The sequence below is a fragment of the Thunnus thynnus genome, chromosome 7 (assembly GCF_963924715.1).
Source record: "Thunnus thynnus chromosome 7, fThuThy2.1, whole genome shotgun sequence".
NCBI lineage: Eukaryota > Metazoa > Chordata > Actinopteri > Scombriformes > Scombridae > Thunnus > Thunnus thynnus.
In genome coordinates, this window is record NC_089523.1 from 16,012,240 (window position 1) to 16,028,647 (window position 16,408).

General features: G+C 40.1%; 2 protein-coding genes across 4 annotated transcripts in view; both read left to right on the forward strand.

Annotated features, from left to right (window-relative positions):
• Positions 1-8,129, forward strand: part of LOC137185995 (rho guanine nucleotide exchange factor 17-like) — a 74,372-nt gene extending 66,243 nt beyond the window's left edge. For both annotated transcript variants that reach the window (XM_067594585.1, XM_067594584.1), the window contains 11 exons: positions 35-138; positions 836-945; positions 1,099-1,218; positions 1,323-1,590; positions 1,690-1,776; positions 2,110-2,177; positions 2,450-2,598; positions 2,703-2,877; positions 3,194-3,289; positions 3,638-3,820; positions 3,940-8,129. In XM_067594585.1, the coding sequence (XP_067450686.1) occupies positions 35-138; positions 836-945; positions 1,099-1,218; positions 1,323-1,590; positions 1,690-1,776; positions 2,110-2,177; positions 2,450-2,598; positions 2,703-2,877; positions 3,194-3,289; positions 3,638-3,820; positions 3,940-4,148 (1,569 nt within the window). In that variant the 3' untranslated portion in view covers positions 4,149-8,129. The remainder of the gene's footprint in view (positions 1-34; positions 139-835; positions 946-1,098; positions 1,219-1,322; positions 1,591-1,689; positions 1,777-2,109; positions 2,178-2,449; positions 2,599-2,702; positions 2,878-3,193; positions 3,290-3,637; positions 3,821-3,939) is intronic.
• A 3,418-nt stretch (positions 8,130-11,547) lies between these two features.
• Positions 11,548-16,408, forward strand: part of relt (RELT TNF receptor) — a 30,557-nt gene continuing 25,696 nt past the window's right edge. For both annotated transcript variants that reach the window (XM_067594591.1, XM_067594590.1), the window contains exon 1: positions 11,548-11,782. The gene's annotated coding sequence lies outside the window, so the exon portion shown is untranslated. The remainder of the gene's footprint in view (positions 11,783-16,408) is intronic.

The window sequence follows — 16,408 nt, forward strand, 5'->3', positions numbered from 1 at the left end:
AGTTTGATTGATGTGGTGACGTTTTTTTCTCTAGGTGTGTCTGTTGAACATCAAAGATGAGCCTACAGTGGAGGCCTGTATCGCTGTCTGCTCAGCGAGGATCATCTGTATTGCTGCTGTACCAGGACTGAAGGGGAGGTCAGTGCACACTCACACACACACACACACACACACACACAAAACTTAAGTTATTTACGAAGCTTTAAAGTCAAACTGCAGTTATAACTCAAAATTGTTGGATTCATTCTCCCCACTCATGTGCTACATTGAGTTGTAAAGTAATTTAAAACTAATTATTGCACATCTCAAGTCTCAGAAAATGAAAACAGAGCTTGAACAGAAATAGTTTTAGACTATAGACTACAAGTGGATACCTTGACAAATAACAATTTTCACCTGGGGGATAAAGATCAAAGGCAGTCCACAATAGGTTAAGCCTTATTTCTCTTTGTCTGATTATGAAAAGTGAAACAAGAATATGTCCCATTGCTTTCATCACTATATCTTTGAACCTAATTTGGGGTGTCCTCCATCTCCTTTTCCTCATCAATGGAAGATTGTTTTTCCTTTTTTAAGCATCCAAACCTACCATCTTTAACAAGTCAGTCAGGAAATTAGCTTAAAGTGTTTGTTTCTAATTCTTGTAATGTAAATGAACAGCTTGCATTTAACTCTACAGTCAGTATGTGATTTATAGTGTGCTGAGCTCAAACATTAAACATTAGTTTCTTTAAGCAGATGCTTAAATATCACCCTGTAGTGCCACCTGGTGGTTCATTGACTATGTTCCTGACCTCACCGATGTGCCATTAATCAATCTCTCTTCACCTCTTAGGGAGCGTGGATCTGAGTCTGCCCCTCCCCCCGCAGCACCTGGCCACACCCAGCAGCAGCTGCATATATCTATCTCTCACTCATCGCTAGAGCTGACGGAGCAACCCACAGGTTCGTTTTTTTTAAAAAGAAGTCTGCTTGTAATCTGCTATACAAACGTGTTTCTCAATTCAATTATTTGGATTCTACCTGTATGTACTACAGTTTTCTGTCATAAATGAAAATCACAGCGTGTATGTCGACTGATCAATTGATCATTTCCAGGACCAGGGGCGGAGCTTGTCCCATTTGACAGCGATGACACTGATGATGAGGATTCACCCAGCCCTTCTTCTACCCTACAGAGTCAGGCCAGTCACTCCACCATATCATCCAGCTATGGCAGTGAGTAAAAACAGTCGTATAATGTTTACCCCAGTCCCACACTCAAATATACACCCTCGCTGTCTCTCTCAAGCTCTCACACCCTCTTTCATCTCCCCCCAAAGATGACGAGGGTCCAGGCTCCAAAGACATGGCTACAGAGACCACCAGCAGTGAGGAGGAACAGGAGTTCCCGGTGGCAAGTTCCTATGGAGCTCCGGGGATGTTAGGGGTTGGTGGAGGAGGCCGTGCTCACACAGAGAGCCCCATGGACGGCCGCGCCATGCGCCGCTCCTCCCGGGGCTCATTTACCAGAGCAAGCCTGGAGGACCTGCTCAGCATCGACCCAGAGGCCTACCAGAGCTCCGTGTGGCTCGGCACAGAAGATGGATGGTGTGTGGTTTTATAAATTAAACCTACATAATCACATTCACAACTTCCTTGTTTGTTGGTGCACTGATTTCATCACCAAATTTTCTCTGTTTCTGTTAGCATCCATGTGTACCAGTCCTCAGACAACATCCGCAACCGTAAAAACAGCATGAAGATACAACACTCAGCTTCCATCCTATGTATACTGTGAGTCTGCCTTCTTGGACACAACTTTGTCTTTAAAAGCAAAATTACTACTGCAATTCATCCTGTATTATACTCAGATAGGGCAGTTGGGAGAGATAAGGGGATGGATATCCATTTGATGCAACCGGTTTGAAATGTGTCTTATTAAGTTTGTCTATTGTTGAGCTCTGTCTCTACTTCTTCTCTCTGCTATCTGTATATTTTCTTGTGAAACATACATGAGGATTTTGCAAAAAATGTGTTATATATTGTATGTTATCTCGTTCTTTGTATGCTTTGCTTCAATCCTTTCTTTTCTTTATCATTTCCACATTACTCCTTTGCCTCCTTCAGGTATTTGGACAACAAAGTGTTTGTGTCGTTGGCCAATGGAGAAGTGATAGTCTATCAGAGAGAAGCAGGTGAGTTGGTAGGAAGGACAGATATATGGCTGTTTTTTGCTCATTTAAATAAAATCATTGCAGTGCTAGCTGAAGTGTGTTTTCAAACTGCTGCTAGCATATAGTCTTGCTAGTCTGCACCCACTGGGAGTGAAGGTTCCAAATACTGACAAAAGTGCATTCAGCTCAAGATTTTGCTCTGTAAATGTAGATGAAGAAAGTTGAAAACCACTTAAAAATGTGTTTTTTATTCCTTTTCCCTCCATATAATCCCTGTCAATCTCAATCTGCAGGAAGTTTCTGGGACCCTCAGTCTTCTCAGACATTAGTTCTGGGCACACCCAGCAGTCCTGTCACCAAAATGGTTCCTGTGGGAGGGAAGCTTTGGTGTGGCTCACAGAACAGAATCCTAATTATCAACACAACTACACTGGTACAAGAGGTAGGTGGAGGGATGGATGGTGTGTACATATGGAGAGAAGTTGGAGGGATGGATGAGCTGTGAAGATGTGGATCACAGAATCTGACCTCTTTCCTCCATCTCAGCACTGGTTCCAGGTGGGCACAGACAGCAGCCGGTGCGTGACGTGCATGGTGGCGTACGGTCAGGGTGTGTGGTTGGCGTTGCAGGGCAGTGCGCATGTCAAATTGTACCACGCTCAAACCTGGGAGAGCCTGACAGAGGTGGATGTGGCACCGGCTGTGCACAAGATGCTTGCAGGTAAACATGTATTGACTTTATATAAGCATAAATACTGCATACAGACAAGAATTGATACAAAAAAATGCCTGGATAGAGAAGATTCTTGACATTATATAAACAAGATGTCAGCAGCAACTTATATACAGAAGCTTTTTTCTTATTTTTTCTGTCTTTAACTTAATTCTCCAAACTGTCCATTTCCTCTCAGTGCTCCTTAAATTTTAAACTTCACCTTTTTTCCCCTCTTTGCACTGTCCTCCCAACCCTCTCTTTTCCCTCTCATCATCCTCCCCTGATCACCATCCCATTCTCCATTTTCTTTTTCTCCATTCAGGTGCAGATGCGATCATCAGACAGCACAAGGCCGCCTGTCTGAGAATCACAGCTCTGCTGGCCTGTAAAGATCTGCTGTGGATCGGCACCAGTGCAGGTAAAAACATAATTTTAGTGTAAAGAAATCAAAATAAATCAAAGTAATATATGCATACAAAATAGAGTTCATTATTTTTTTTATGTTTTCATCAAAAAAAGTGAATTGTGGTGTTAATTATGATTTTAAATAAAGGAATAAAATCAATTAGAAAGAAAATGTGAATGCAAATCAGATTTTAAAAATACTATTTGCGGTGCAAACCTTCTACATATAGAGAGGGACTTAATCACATCTTATTTATGCTTTCATCTGGTTTCATGTAAACTGGGATCATCACTGTCTTCTTGCCATGTTCTCCATATTTTGGTCTCAAAAAGCACATTTTAAGCTAGTTTTTCTCCACAGGGGTGGTTCTCACACTGGCAATCCCGGCAGTGACCTCAGGAACTGGAGCTGGCACACTGAAATCCCCCCTGGTGCCAATGGGCTCTGCTCACGGACACACGGGCCACGTTCGGTTCCTCACGTCAATCGAACTACCGGAAGGTTTTGACATGAACTTCCCTCCTCCTACACCTGACTCCACAGGTAGTTATTGTTGTTTTTATGTGCGCTCTACTTATGCAGCAGAAAAACAACTGAACTGAATCAAAGTTTCAAGTCTGAAGTGTTAACTTCTCTTGTGCCTCCCCTCCTCTGTTTCCTAGGCAACCAGTCCCAGAGCAGCAGCACAGTTGACGGGAGCCTCCAAAGGCGTGACTCCGCTCGCCGCAGAGCCTCCGCCCACCTCCCTCCAAAAAACAATCATCTAGTCATATCCGGCGGCGATGGCTATGAGGACTTCAGACTGACCAATAGCAGTGAAACAGTCGGACGGGACGACAGTACCAACCATCTTTTGCTTTGGAGGGTCTGAGACAATCGTCCCCAGTTTGAACAACCTGAAGCAACCTCCCTCTTGCTGAGAACAGTGTGCAAGTCCTGTAATTTCCCCCGAATCGGACAGTTTTTGGTGTTGTTTTAGTCTTCTGCTCGGTCCACCAGTCTCTATGTGCATATGGCTGTCAACTCCCTCTTGGACTTACTAATGAATATGATCACTTCGGACCCAGTTTTCTTGTGTTAATGTTCCTGGTGGCGTGCGTTGTTCCACACTGAGTGGTGTTAGTGCGTGTGTGTTTTTGCTTTTTTGGCATTGGATGTATTCTACGTTTGGTCATTACACTCAAGCCCTCACTGAAAGAGACAGAAGAAGACAGAGAAGGGAAAAAATGTATTGAGCACATCCTCAAGCTTGACAGATGGACGTGAGGTGAGAACAAGTGAAGAAAAGATGGACGGAAGAGGATTTGGACTCTGCAGGATGCCATTGCACAGGAAGTTGAAAGACATTTAAGTGAAATGAGACATGAGTAAAGCATGTTTCTCTGTTTTTGTTTTTGTTTTTTTGGACTTGGACATCAACCCTTTACTGCCTCATCACTTCATCTTAACCTGAACTGAAAACAAAAAGCCTCCAGCTAATCACATGTCATAACAAAATATATCTAATGAATGGAAATTAAGTGAAAGATACCAACACAGACTGAAGTTTGATGGATTTCTGAATTTGGAATTTGTGTTGATTTTAAGCTTAGCAGAAAGATTCAGTTAACGTCTACAAGCTTTTAAAGGAGTAAAAGAGGAACTGGTTTGGCTCCTTAAACCTGATTGGCCAGCCACATGCCTGGGTAATAACCCCTAATGGCAGATCTGAGATCAGACCTTTCTGGGCAAAGTAGGGATGTAAAAACATCGACTCTTCAATCAGTGCTTATAGATGCAAGACTGCTAAAATCATCCTTTCCCTTGATCACGTAGAAAGAGAGTGAATATGATTTAAGTGCAATATGTGGCAAGGCTATCTAACAAGACTATAAACACATGGATACACTCTCACACATTCGTTTCACAACCTTTCATTCGATAAATCAGTAGTCATTTGTGAAAAACATATCCTATGTGTTTTTTCCACAGATAATCATGTCATATCTGTTTTTCTTATTTAATTTTTTCAGCCAGTTTTAAGATGACACAATCGTAGATGATGCATTGTCCCATTGTCTAGTAGGAAAAAAGTGCATTGGAGACATTCCTCCTTAACATGACTATGCCAAAGCTTTTTATGTGTTAAAGTTTTTGACATTAAGGGATCTGAAAGGATTTCTTTTGCCATGGAATTTCAATTTGTTGAGCGTTCCTCTAGTCAGGAAGGAAATCAGGACGGATGTTGCTGATTTCTATAGCAGGCTCTGTTAACTCCGATGGTTATGTACAGTATTTATGGTTTTTGATTTTAGCGCCTTCTTTTACAGCACTTAATTTATAGAAGATGTAGCTTTCACTTTTTTTTTTTTTGAGTTGAAGAACAAGGAGGCCCCTGCTTGATTACCAGAATAGATAGATAGGCGTTGTTGGGCTCAGGCAAACAGAAACTAGGGGAATAATGATACAGTCCACTCATGGTAAGATTTGCTTGATATTTCAATAATTTTTCAACTCCACAACGCATATTGTAGCATTTTTGTCAAATAAAAGTATCGTTTCGCCACTAATGCACTACCACATACACACAAACACTGATTTCAATATTGATTGTCGTTGGAAACAAGACAGATGTGTGTTTGTGAGGAAAAGGAGTGCACAAGATACAGAGTAGGTCAGAAGGACAAATGTTGAGCACCTGCATGTGCCTTCAGAAGGCTAAAAGTTAAGCCATTTTACACACACACACAAGCACACACACATACAGTGAAAAGTCAGCTCTCCATCTGTCCTACAGCAGATGTCTGTGGAAGTGAAGGATGACTCTGACTTGTCCTTGCGCACACCTTAGCCTCAGTCTTTGGGGTTAAGCGGTGATTGTTTTTGATCCCTTCAAGCCTAGAAAGCCTCACTCCACCTTGCCAGCCATCTGGGCACTTCACCTCAGCTTTCCCACATCTTAACGCATCAACATTCGGTTACCCCTTCACTGTGAGAAGGGCTAACAGTTAAGAGGATTAGCTTGCCGTTATGATAGCCGCTTACTAGCTAAGTGAGCTTTTTGCCTCTGTAAAATGGAAAGGCCCGTGTGTGTGTGTGAGCCCTCCGCAAGTGCTCTGTTATTTGGAGCTTGTTTGTGATTTTCTGCCAACAATTGAAGCGAAATTCCAGTTAGCTTTTGGTAGCCTGTGAAGAGTACAATGGGGGAAAGTTCGGAAGTTCTAACAAACGTTATAGGAATAGTTTGACATTTTGGGAAATATGCTTGTCGAGTGTTAAATGAGAAGATTGATACAACTCTCTTGTCAGTACAGTAAATATCAAGCTACAGCTAGAAACAAATTAGCTTAGCTTAGCATAAAGACTGGAAATGGGGAAACAGCAAGCCTGCTCTGTCTAAAGGTAACCAACTCTGCCTAGTAGCACCTCTAAAATCACTATTTAACATGTTGCATCTCGTTTGCTTAATTCACACAGAAACAGAAGTGTTGAAATGACATGTTAATTTAGACAGACAGAGAGTGGTATCGATTTTTTCATTTAACTCTCAGAAGGAAAGCTTCTGAGACATTTAATTTCTCAATATGTCAAATTATTCCTTTAATGTTTTCTAACATAAACTTAGCTGACATGTTCTGATGTGTTTGTTTTTTTTTATGTTCTGTATGATTCACAACAACTCTTACATTATGTTCTCAGTGCCAAAAGCTGTCGGTTCACCCTATAAAAATGCTGTATACCCATGCTGGCTGTAGGGCCTGAGGGAGTGAATGCCCTGCCGAATGGAAATAGTCTGTTTTCTGTGAACAATGAAAGAAAAAATTGTGGGTGTTTAGAGCAACATCTGTGTGCAATCTGTGCTTGTACCTGCACTTTTGGAGCAGTGTTTCTCAAACTGTGAGGGTCATGACCTCTCAATGGTCAATAATGTGTTTTCTGGGTGTCACAAAATTTCTTTGTGTCCTAGGCTGAAAACAGTATGACAAGTATGTTTGATGACCCATACTCATGTTTTCCTACAACAAATCACTAACATAGTTTGAATAAATAACTTTCAATTCAGCTGATTCAGGAAGTTTAGTAGATTTTCTTTAAAATCAGAAAACATATTTGCCTTAAGAATATATTTTTACATTTCTGGTGTTGAATCCAGTGAAATTAAACGGACTCCTCATTTTATACACACATACACGCTCTTAGATATGAAGTAAAACTGATCCCCATGCTCATTTGACTATTTGATCGAGAGAAATAAGCATGTTGTGTGCCAGTTAAAGGAACAGAAGATTTATACTTCACTCTCACCATCACATGAAACTCATTCTATCATCACTGTAACTCTAAGCAACTTGTAACTAACCTCCTCATGCCCATATGTGGACGAAGTCTTTATTGTTGTAAATATTGGTATATATTGCCTTTTTTCTGTAAATAGTGCACCCACGGCCCTCAATTGTTGATATGAATCTAATGGCATATTTTTATATATTTGTGTAAGGTTTGTTTGTATTTTTTTTTCTCCTTCTGGCATGCGCTGTCAGTCACATTTAAATTATAACTGTCATCTTTCCAAAAGGAGACAAGATGGCCTCTGTTGTCACCAGAGCGACTGAATAGATAGCTGGCTGTTTTCACCGGTAGCCATGTTGGCTCCAAAACTTTATGTTTGCCTTGTTGCGGATGTCTACGAGAGGGAAAACAACGTGGCAGACCCACATGCTGCCACCTGGTCATAACTCTGTTTATCTCCGGGTCTGGTTGACATCCTGCTCAGTTGTCACAGTTTCAGTCTGAGAGTTACTTCCTGTATGTAGCTGTTCTTGTTTTGTCACTGTGGGTTCCTCTTTGTAATTAAATCAGTTCACTGGTGTCAGTTTGTGCCTGTCCCTCTTTTCTTCAGCTGCTGAGGAGTGGGTCTGGGTTGAAAATTTGCAACATTTTACAAGTGTACATGCACATTAATACTTGTAACAGGAGGGACAAAAAAGCCCTATAGTTAGAAGAAGACATGAAGTCCCTATGGTAACCCATTATGTCCAATAAATAATCTATATTGCAGGGCATATAGATCACTCCTTCCAGGTTATCATGACAACTCAGATGTTGTATTCATTATCAGATAAAGTCCAGAAGCAGCAATACAAAGTCCACGGAAAATGATAATTCTCCCCTTTAGACACCATTTACAGGTACAATGTCCATACAGTAAATCTCACATTTTATCAGTATATATCTACAGTACAGTGAGGAAAGAAACAGGCCTCATACTGAGTTAAAAATATTTTCCTTCCCAGACAGTCTACACAATATGTAAACTTCTACAACCACAAACCAACCACATCATTTTTTATCAATTTTACATGATCTTGCTGATAAGATCTGTTTGGCCCTTGATTATTCTCTTCATATTTTATCAATTTTAATATTAGTTTGTTGTCTATGTTTTTTTGCTATGTTTTTTGTAAACTATGTTTTATATTCTGTGTGCTTTCGCTGTCTTGGCCAGGACACTCCTGTAAAAGAGACCTTAATCTCTATGAGCAACTTCTCCTAGATAAATTAAGTTATAACTAAGAATTTCATAATGATTATATTTGGTAATCATCCAAATATAAAGGATTGGCTTGAGTACATTCCTAGCACCTTATTTAAAAAAAAAAAAAAAATCTCTTTCCATAATATTTTTGGCTTTTTCACAAAAATATAACAAATGCACAAGAGTCCCTGCCTCCATACCACATCTTCAGCATGTGTCAGTGTCTCTTAGCTTTAATTTTGCCAGCTTACAGGGAGTCCAGAAACTTCTATTGACTATCTTTTAAAGTATTAGCTGAGATTGTGCTTCATGTGAATAAGTACACCGAAAAGCTATGAGGTTCTTCTAACGGCCACCAGAGATTTTTCTCTAACTAATTCTTAGCCCTGTCAACCAAGGCGACTAGAAACAACATATTTTATGAATCTCTTATGTACAACAACATTAATAAGCACAAAATTGTACAGTAGACCGATTCCCCTTTGCTTCCTCTCTCTCATATATGAAAGCTATATATCTTATTCAAATGATGTACTTCCTGCCTCCTGCGGACCATAACACAAAGTTACCCTTGTGGTTTTCTACCAGCATGCTTCAGTGTCACTCCACCATTCATTATACTTTAACCCACTGACCCACAATGAAGTGTATTGTGATATGATCGCCCTGCAGTATATAGAAACTGTATTAATGCCGGCCATTCACGACATACACACAAACACGCACACACACACAAGTTACAGCCCACTTGCATGTATCTACACGTAGTATACAGATGCACTAAACAGTGAAGATCTGTGCGATGAATGAAAGGGCAGTAAAGACAGCAGCACAGAGATTCATCTGTGTCTCACTAGAATGACTGATTGATATTGTGACTCATTGACTCGCACTGACTCACTGGTCCAACTCAGCGGAAGAACGTGAGCCAGTGGAAATCTCCATCTACTGATTTCTACATTCATAATATTTTTGCGTGATAATCGTATGTATTCGGAAAGGTCATGTCTTTTTTTATCTTCTATGTCAAGTGTCAAATGCCTGATCCACTCTTAAATCACTCTTTTCGTTTGCTAGGCTGCCTTGAAAGTCAGGTTACTGTATAAGGATTAAAAATGTATTCTGTATACTGTATATACACCCAGATAGCATATGGGTGTGGGCCACTATAGGCAATGATGCAGTACTGCTGGCCTTCTTCTGGGCTGGACAAAATGGATGTGAGCCTGAAATGGCCCACATGTAAAATAGCAAATATGGCCCAAATATCCCAAATCAAATGTGGGCCTTTTTTGGTGCAGTGCTCTCAGGTATTTGTATTCTGGATGTGGGCCAGTTCTGGTTTATCTGGTTTGTTCTAGGTTGACATATGGCTTGCTAGTGGCCCAGATCTGGGAAACAGGAGCCCAAGTGCCATCGTTCCACACGGTATGTGGGCCAGATGAAAGTGCCGCAAGTGTCGGGTGTGGGCTGGATCTTGGCCACAGCAAATTTGCTATCTGGGCAGTATACTCTGCCCTCAGAGAGGACCAACATTCACTAAATTTTACAACTTTAGTATGACTAACTTTTTTATAACTTAAGTAATAATTGAACTACATTTATTCAGAAAACCTCATAAAGACACATTATTTAAAAAAAACATTAAAAACTAAATTTATATACGTACATGTATGCACAATCATATTTTTTTCTCTCTTCTTAACATACATTGCTCTTATGTTTAGGTTTGTTTAATTAGTGTCAAATCTCAATGACTATTAGAGTCGTCAAGAGGCCACCTGTAAATATGACTTTCATACAGTTTCTATGTACAACAATAGGCCACATAAGACATTTTGGCATGTCACAGTATGAAAAGCACAGCTGTAAATACTAAAATTAATGATGGCTGAATTCCATTTAGCTGCTACATATTCAGGGACCTTGTATTGTGCATGCTGGCTCACACACTGTCACACTGTCATGGCTTGTAGGACACTTGAACAGAGCAGAGCCATCGTTAATGTTATTAGTAACACCTGTGCGTTTCCTACTACCACAAGCCAGAATGTCTGCTGTGAAAAGGCCTGTCCTAGTTGTGCAGCTGTGCAGTTTTTCTACACACAATTACTCCTGTCATCAAATGGTAGTTGTTGGAGAAATGCACCATGATGATGACAACACCTATAACTGCAAAAATCTATTTAATGCTCCATAAATACATGATGAATCTTTTTTTTATTGTGCATTTTTAAAATCTAGACTCTAGAGTTGATGGAAATACATTTAGAACAGGAAATTGTTAAACAAATTTATGGGTTTTTATGGACAGTAATGTGATTGGCTGTCAGCCCATTTAGACCAAAGGAACAGCCAACCACATAAATGAACCTGCCACATTTGCCTTGATTGACAGCAGAAAGACATTGCTATGAAATAAAATGATAGGCTATTGGGATAAATGGATTTGTGAAAAAGGACATTCCAAAATAAACTCTCCTGGGTTTAAAAAAAAAAAGACCTGCAATAAAGGAAGCAGGATTAAATAACATTTCATTATATGTATCTGTATGTATTCATATGATTATTATTTCATATGGTCTTTTTTTATGTTGGCACCAAAAAGTTTCCATACACTCAGTCTTTATATTGAGTCTCCATATAAGGAGACCTATAGCTAAAGCCTACTTAACCACCAGTGTCTGCTGGGGAAAGACAACGACCGACAGAGGGGGTTTATGCGCGCGCGCGCACACACACGCACGGGGGTTTCAGCTTGCAGCGGTGACGCACTGTGAGGTCACAGAGACAGCTCAGTGTTTATGTCTTTTTTTTTCACACACTCTGACACACAGAGGAGCGAGAGAGGGGGAACCTCTTTTACCGGCATTGTGGTTTCCATCCATTTCCAAGCGTCTTTTTTAATTACACCTATCAAGCTCAGTCCTCTACTGCTGATGATGCTCGTGTCGGAACACTGATTTCAACCACATTTATTCACCAAACCGGTAAGATCGACAACTTTTTACATGGTATTCACAATCTGAATGGTTGTTGAAGCCGGTAGTTTACTTTTGTCCGTCATTGTCGAGTCGTGTGCGGCTTTTCTCACCGCAAAGCTTGTCCGGCCATAATGACCACTTTTATGCACGCCGGTAATTGACCTGTCTGTAATTTTGGGAATCATTATGCACTTCATGATAACATTGATGATACCGGCAATGTGATGAGGTGACAAAAGTTTGTACTGTTTGTTTCAACGGGCTTTGTGGCAGTCAGTATGTAGTTTAAGCTATATAAATGAACATACATATCTCTATATATATTGTCTGCCTATATCTGTTCAAGCTTTGCGAGTATTTGATTTGTCTGCCATACTAAGCTTTTACTATAGGCTTATAATTTTGCTGTGGTGTTCGTAAAGTGACTAAAATTTAGCATTTATGGATAATTTAAGTTTACAAACTCCTTGCTTTGGTCATTTAACTGATTTTTCTGGTTATTCTGCTACAGGCAAAAGAATACCTGTAATTCTCTCGATTTAATAGGTTTATAAGTATGGGAGCCACTGTGTGTGCGCTGTAATGACAGAGTAGAAGCGCGTGCTTGACGCTCTGCCATGGGTACGTGATGACCTCACTGCCATGGTAGTATGATCCTCCTTCTCTTTCTTTCTCTGTAATTTTAAAGAAGTGAACAGTCCTGGTACTCCAGGAACGAGTCGCCTCCGCATGTAAGGCTGGCTTTTACACTGCCTGATTTTAAATCCCATCTTATAACACATCTGCTTTTAATTCAGTATGAGAGTTGCCTTTCTTTGTCTGTTTGTCTGTTAAAGTGGTCTTTGTGCTTTCATTGGGTTGTTTTATGGCTTTTGCTACTTTGATTGTATAGCACTTTGGTCAACTGTATTTTTTAAATGTGATTTATAAATAAATTTGACTTGACTTATTTTCAGTTACACTGGCAGACTCGGGGTGGAGGGGTGCAAAAGTGGCCTCTAAGGTGCCTCCACAGTAGAGCAAACATCATATAGTGCCCTCTAAGGTGCCCACACAAAGGAGAAAACATACCAAATTTGTATAATTGATGTCTTAGTTATGGGTAAATCAGGCTGAACTAGAGCGCCTCTATATGAGACAATCTGGAATGACGTGCCCTCATGGGTACCCTTTCAGTGGAAGAAAATTTGATAGTGCCCTCTAAAATACCCCTACAAGATGTAATGCAGTGCCCTGTGAGTTGCCTTTGTAATGGGGTGAGCTGTATGGGTGCCTTTCTAGTAAAAAAAAAAAAGTGGAAATGTGCCATTTAGAGTTCCCCTAAGTCTAACATGCAGAAGTGAAGGTGAGAGTTTCAATGAGAGAAAAAAACATGGTGAAGTCCCATGTAGGTGCCCAGTATGGGAGAGAAAACATGGTGAAGTGCCCTTCCAGTGAAGAACATGAGATATCATGCCCTATAAGATGGAGTAAACTGGCCATTATGGTAGAAATGAATGTATCCTTTATGTGGGCTGACCATTAGGAAAATAAAGCATCCTTAAAAATATATTGTAGTTGTTGTAGCTGACATTATTCCATTCAGTTGATTTTACTAATCACTAGTTTGCTCAGTCACACCTCTTTAGATTGTTTTTGTCAGTACAGTCTGAGCTGTAACCTTGATGCTACTACAATTTGTGATATATAGGTAATATAGCAATACATAGGCCTGTCTAAAGCTGTATAACATGCTAAACAATATGCTAGATGGACAGTAGCTAGCTAGCTAGATATGTACTTAGCCATCTCTATACTAAATATTTGGTACAAATTGGAAATCAACCTTGTGGTGTGGTGAAATCTTAAAAGGAAATCAGAATGCGTTTACTACCCTTTAGCTTGCATTTACTTGCGCTTGTAGAGAGGGCAATTAGCATTGGATTACTTTATGATTACAAATTGCCAAGAGGTGATAGAAGATTGAAGACAATACAAAGGGATCTGCAAAGTGCAGCTGGAGGCAGCAAGGGAGGAGATGAGAGAGATAATGCTACATTTGCATTAGCAATTAGGGGGATACCCAGTAGAACCTAAACCTCCGCCTACACATGTTTAAGTTCTAAAACTGTATCCTGTCATGAAACTGTTATGAAATCTGGAAGGGAATTTTCTGAGTAAGCCTGCTAACAGACAAAACTCTTCACAATTAATGCTACATTGCCAGTGACAACTGCGTCAGTCAACAAGCATTCTCCAAACTGAAGCTGATCAAGAACCAGCTTAGAAACGGAGGCTCTCAGATCTTCTGCTGTTGTCCATTCAGAGGGACATCCCAACTGACCACAACAAAGTCATTAACATTTACTAACTCATAACCAAAAGAGTTCTCCTTTGATTTCACAAATCTCGCTCCTTGCTTCCCCAACACTTCTCCCTTCCCTGACAAGACCGCTCAAAATGGCTGATTCTCAAAATTTTAATAGTTCCATGTTTTTACTACAGATGTGATAGGAGAAATAAACAGCTAAAACCTTACCCTTTCCTTGTAAATTGTATTAAAGAGATGACTGCAAAATAAATGTTTAAAAAGTAAATCCTTTTTAATACAGAGGTGTTGTTTCCTTATATTCTAAATCACCCTATTAAATGTTCTTAATTGGGGATGTAGCCTTTTTACCAAACATGCATCATTGTTCTCTGCTGATGGGGCCCGTTGAATGTATCAGGTGCCCTTTATATTTTTTTGCCCCTGCCCCTCAGATGGCCTGAGTCCACCACTGTTATGCATGTAGGAGAACACAATTATCACCAGAATATGCTACATAGAGATAAACTTAGAGAAATAATAATATTATGAAGTGTGAGCCTCACACCCTTGCCTGTCGATTAATCGAGCAGTAATTTTGATAAATAATTAATTGTTTAAGTCATTTTCTCAAGCAAAAATGCCAAACAATTCCTGCTTCCAGTTTGTAAACTGAATATCTTTGGGTTTTAGACAAATCTGAAGACATCACCTTGGTTGGGCATTTTATTCCCTCACAATTTATTCATAAAATTACTACTAAAAGAGACAAACCTGACAGCATACTGCTATAATCCTGCAAGGTTGTACTGCTGCATAATGAGCCCACCACACTGAGCAATATGGGTAGGCACCCTGGGTATACACACACACACTCTTGCATAAGCATCAAGATGAGACTGTCGTTTTTGGCCGAGGGCTTCCATTGTCCGAGACCAAATTCCTGCACGCTTGTATCAATAAGAGGCTCTCGGCTTCTATCTCACACAACTATACGCACGCACACGCATACACACACACTTCCACCAGAAGAGGGCCATGTACGGCTTCACTGGCTCGTCCCTAAATTCCTGTCATATTATGATGAAGACATTTTATTGAAGAGGGAGTTTATTCAGAAGTACCTTCGTACTCACAGCTGGAGTGAGCAAACAGAGAATGTGATGTGTGTCTTAAGAAAAGCATATTAAATATTTGATATCACCTCTCTTGGTTTGGCCAGTTTGATTCACTTTTGAGCTGGACATTGGCTCTGTGAAGATATAATTTCCTCTTTTACCACAAATGTGGAGTTGGAAGAGAGGCAAAGTGGAGAGGGTTTCATACAAAAGTCTTTCTAAGTTCACAAACTCATTTAAAACCCACTAGTGAACACTTATGCTTTAACTTAGCAGTCAGCAAAGATATTTTTAGTGGATTGTAGCCTGTTTCCTGCAAAGAATGCAATAATAACCCCGTATTTCCTGTATGATAGCACTATAGATACAAAATATAGATATAAGACCAACATATCTAGGTCTTTCTTGAAAATGACATATTTGTAAGTGGACAATGACGTCCCAGAAGCCTTAGCAAATCATTAAATAGACAATTTGTCTATGAAATAAAATGACTATTGGAAGGCTTTTTTGAATAGTTGTGTGTGTGATAGTTGAATAAGCTGCCCAACAGGATCTGTGTGACATTGTATTTGCACAATATCGTTGTTGCATTAATAAAGTGAGGTTTAAAGTCCACCGTGCTGTACAAGTGTGTAGATTTTTCTTTTTGGCAGCAAGTAAGAAGACTGACATCTATAATTATACCGCACACACAAACACACACGCCTCAATTAGGTTAGTGCAATAAGAGTGCATGGGTGGATTTACCCTGAGCCATATTTAACCCACATTTTACACTCTGCCCCACCCAAGAAATTTTACTGTACTCTACAAATTCAACATTTTGGAAAGAAGGACTGATGATAAGATGAGAACGGGCTGTAAAGAGAAGAAGAGACAGGCGATGGCGAAAAGATAGCGTGAGGAAGACCGAGGCAGAAGGGGTGATGACAGGAAGACCGAGTCAGCTGTCTTTACAGAAGTGACCATATAGGATTGAATAAGTGTGTATGTTGTAACAGACTAACACACATAAACCTGCTTCACAGCATGCATCAGTGGAGGGATTATCAGGGTAATTTAACAGAGACAGATAACTTAACAGAGACAGATGCACTGCATCAACTCTATTCGAGTGTGTGTGTGTGTGTGTATTGAAGGCAAAGCCACAGCTGTGCTTTAATTAGGCCATCAATCCCGCCGTCTGTCTGTCCGTCCGTCTGTCCAACCAGGGTGGTTGGGAAG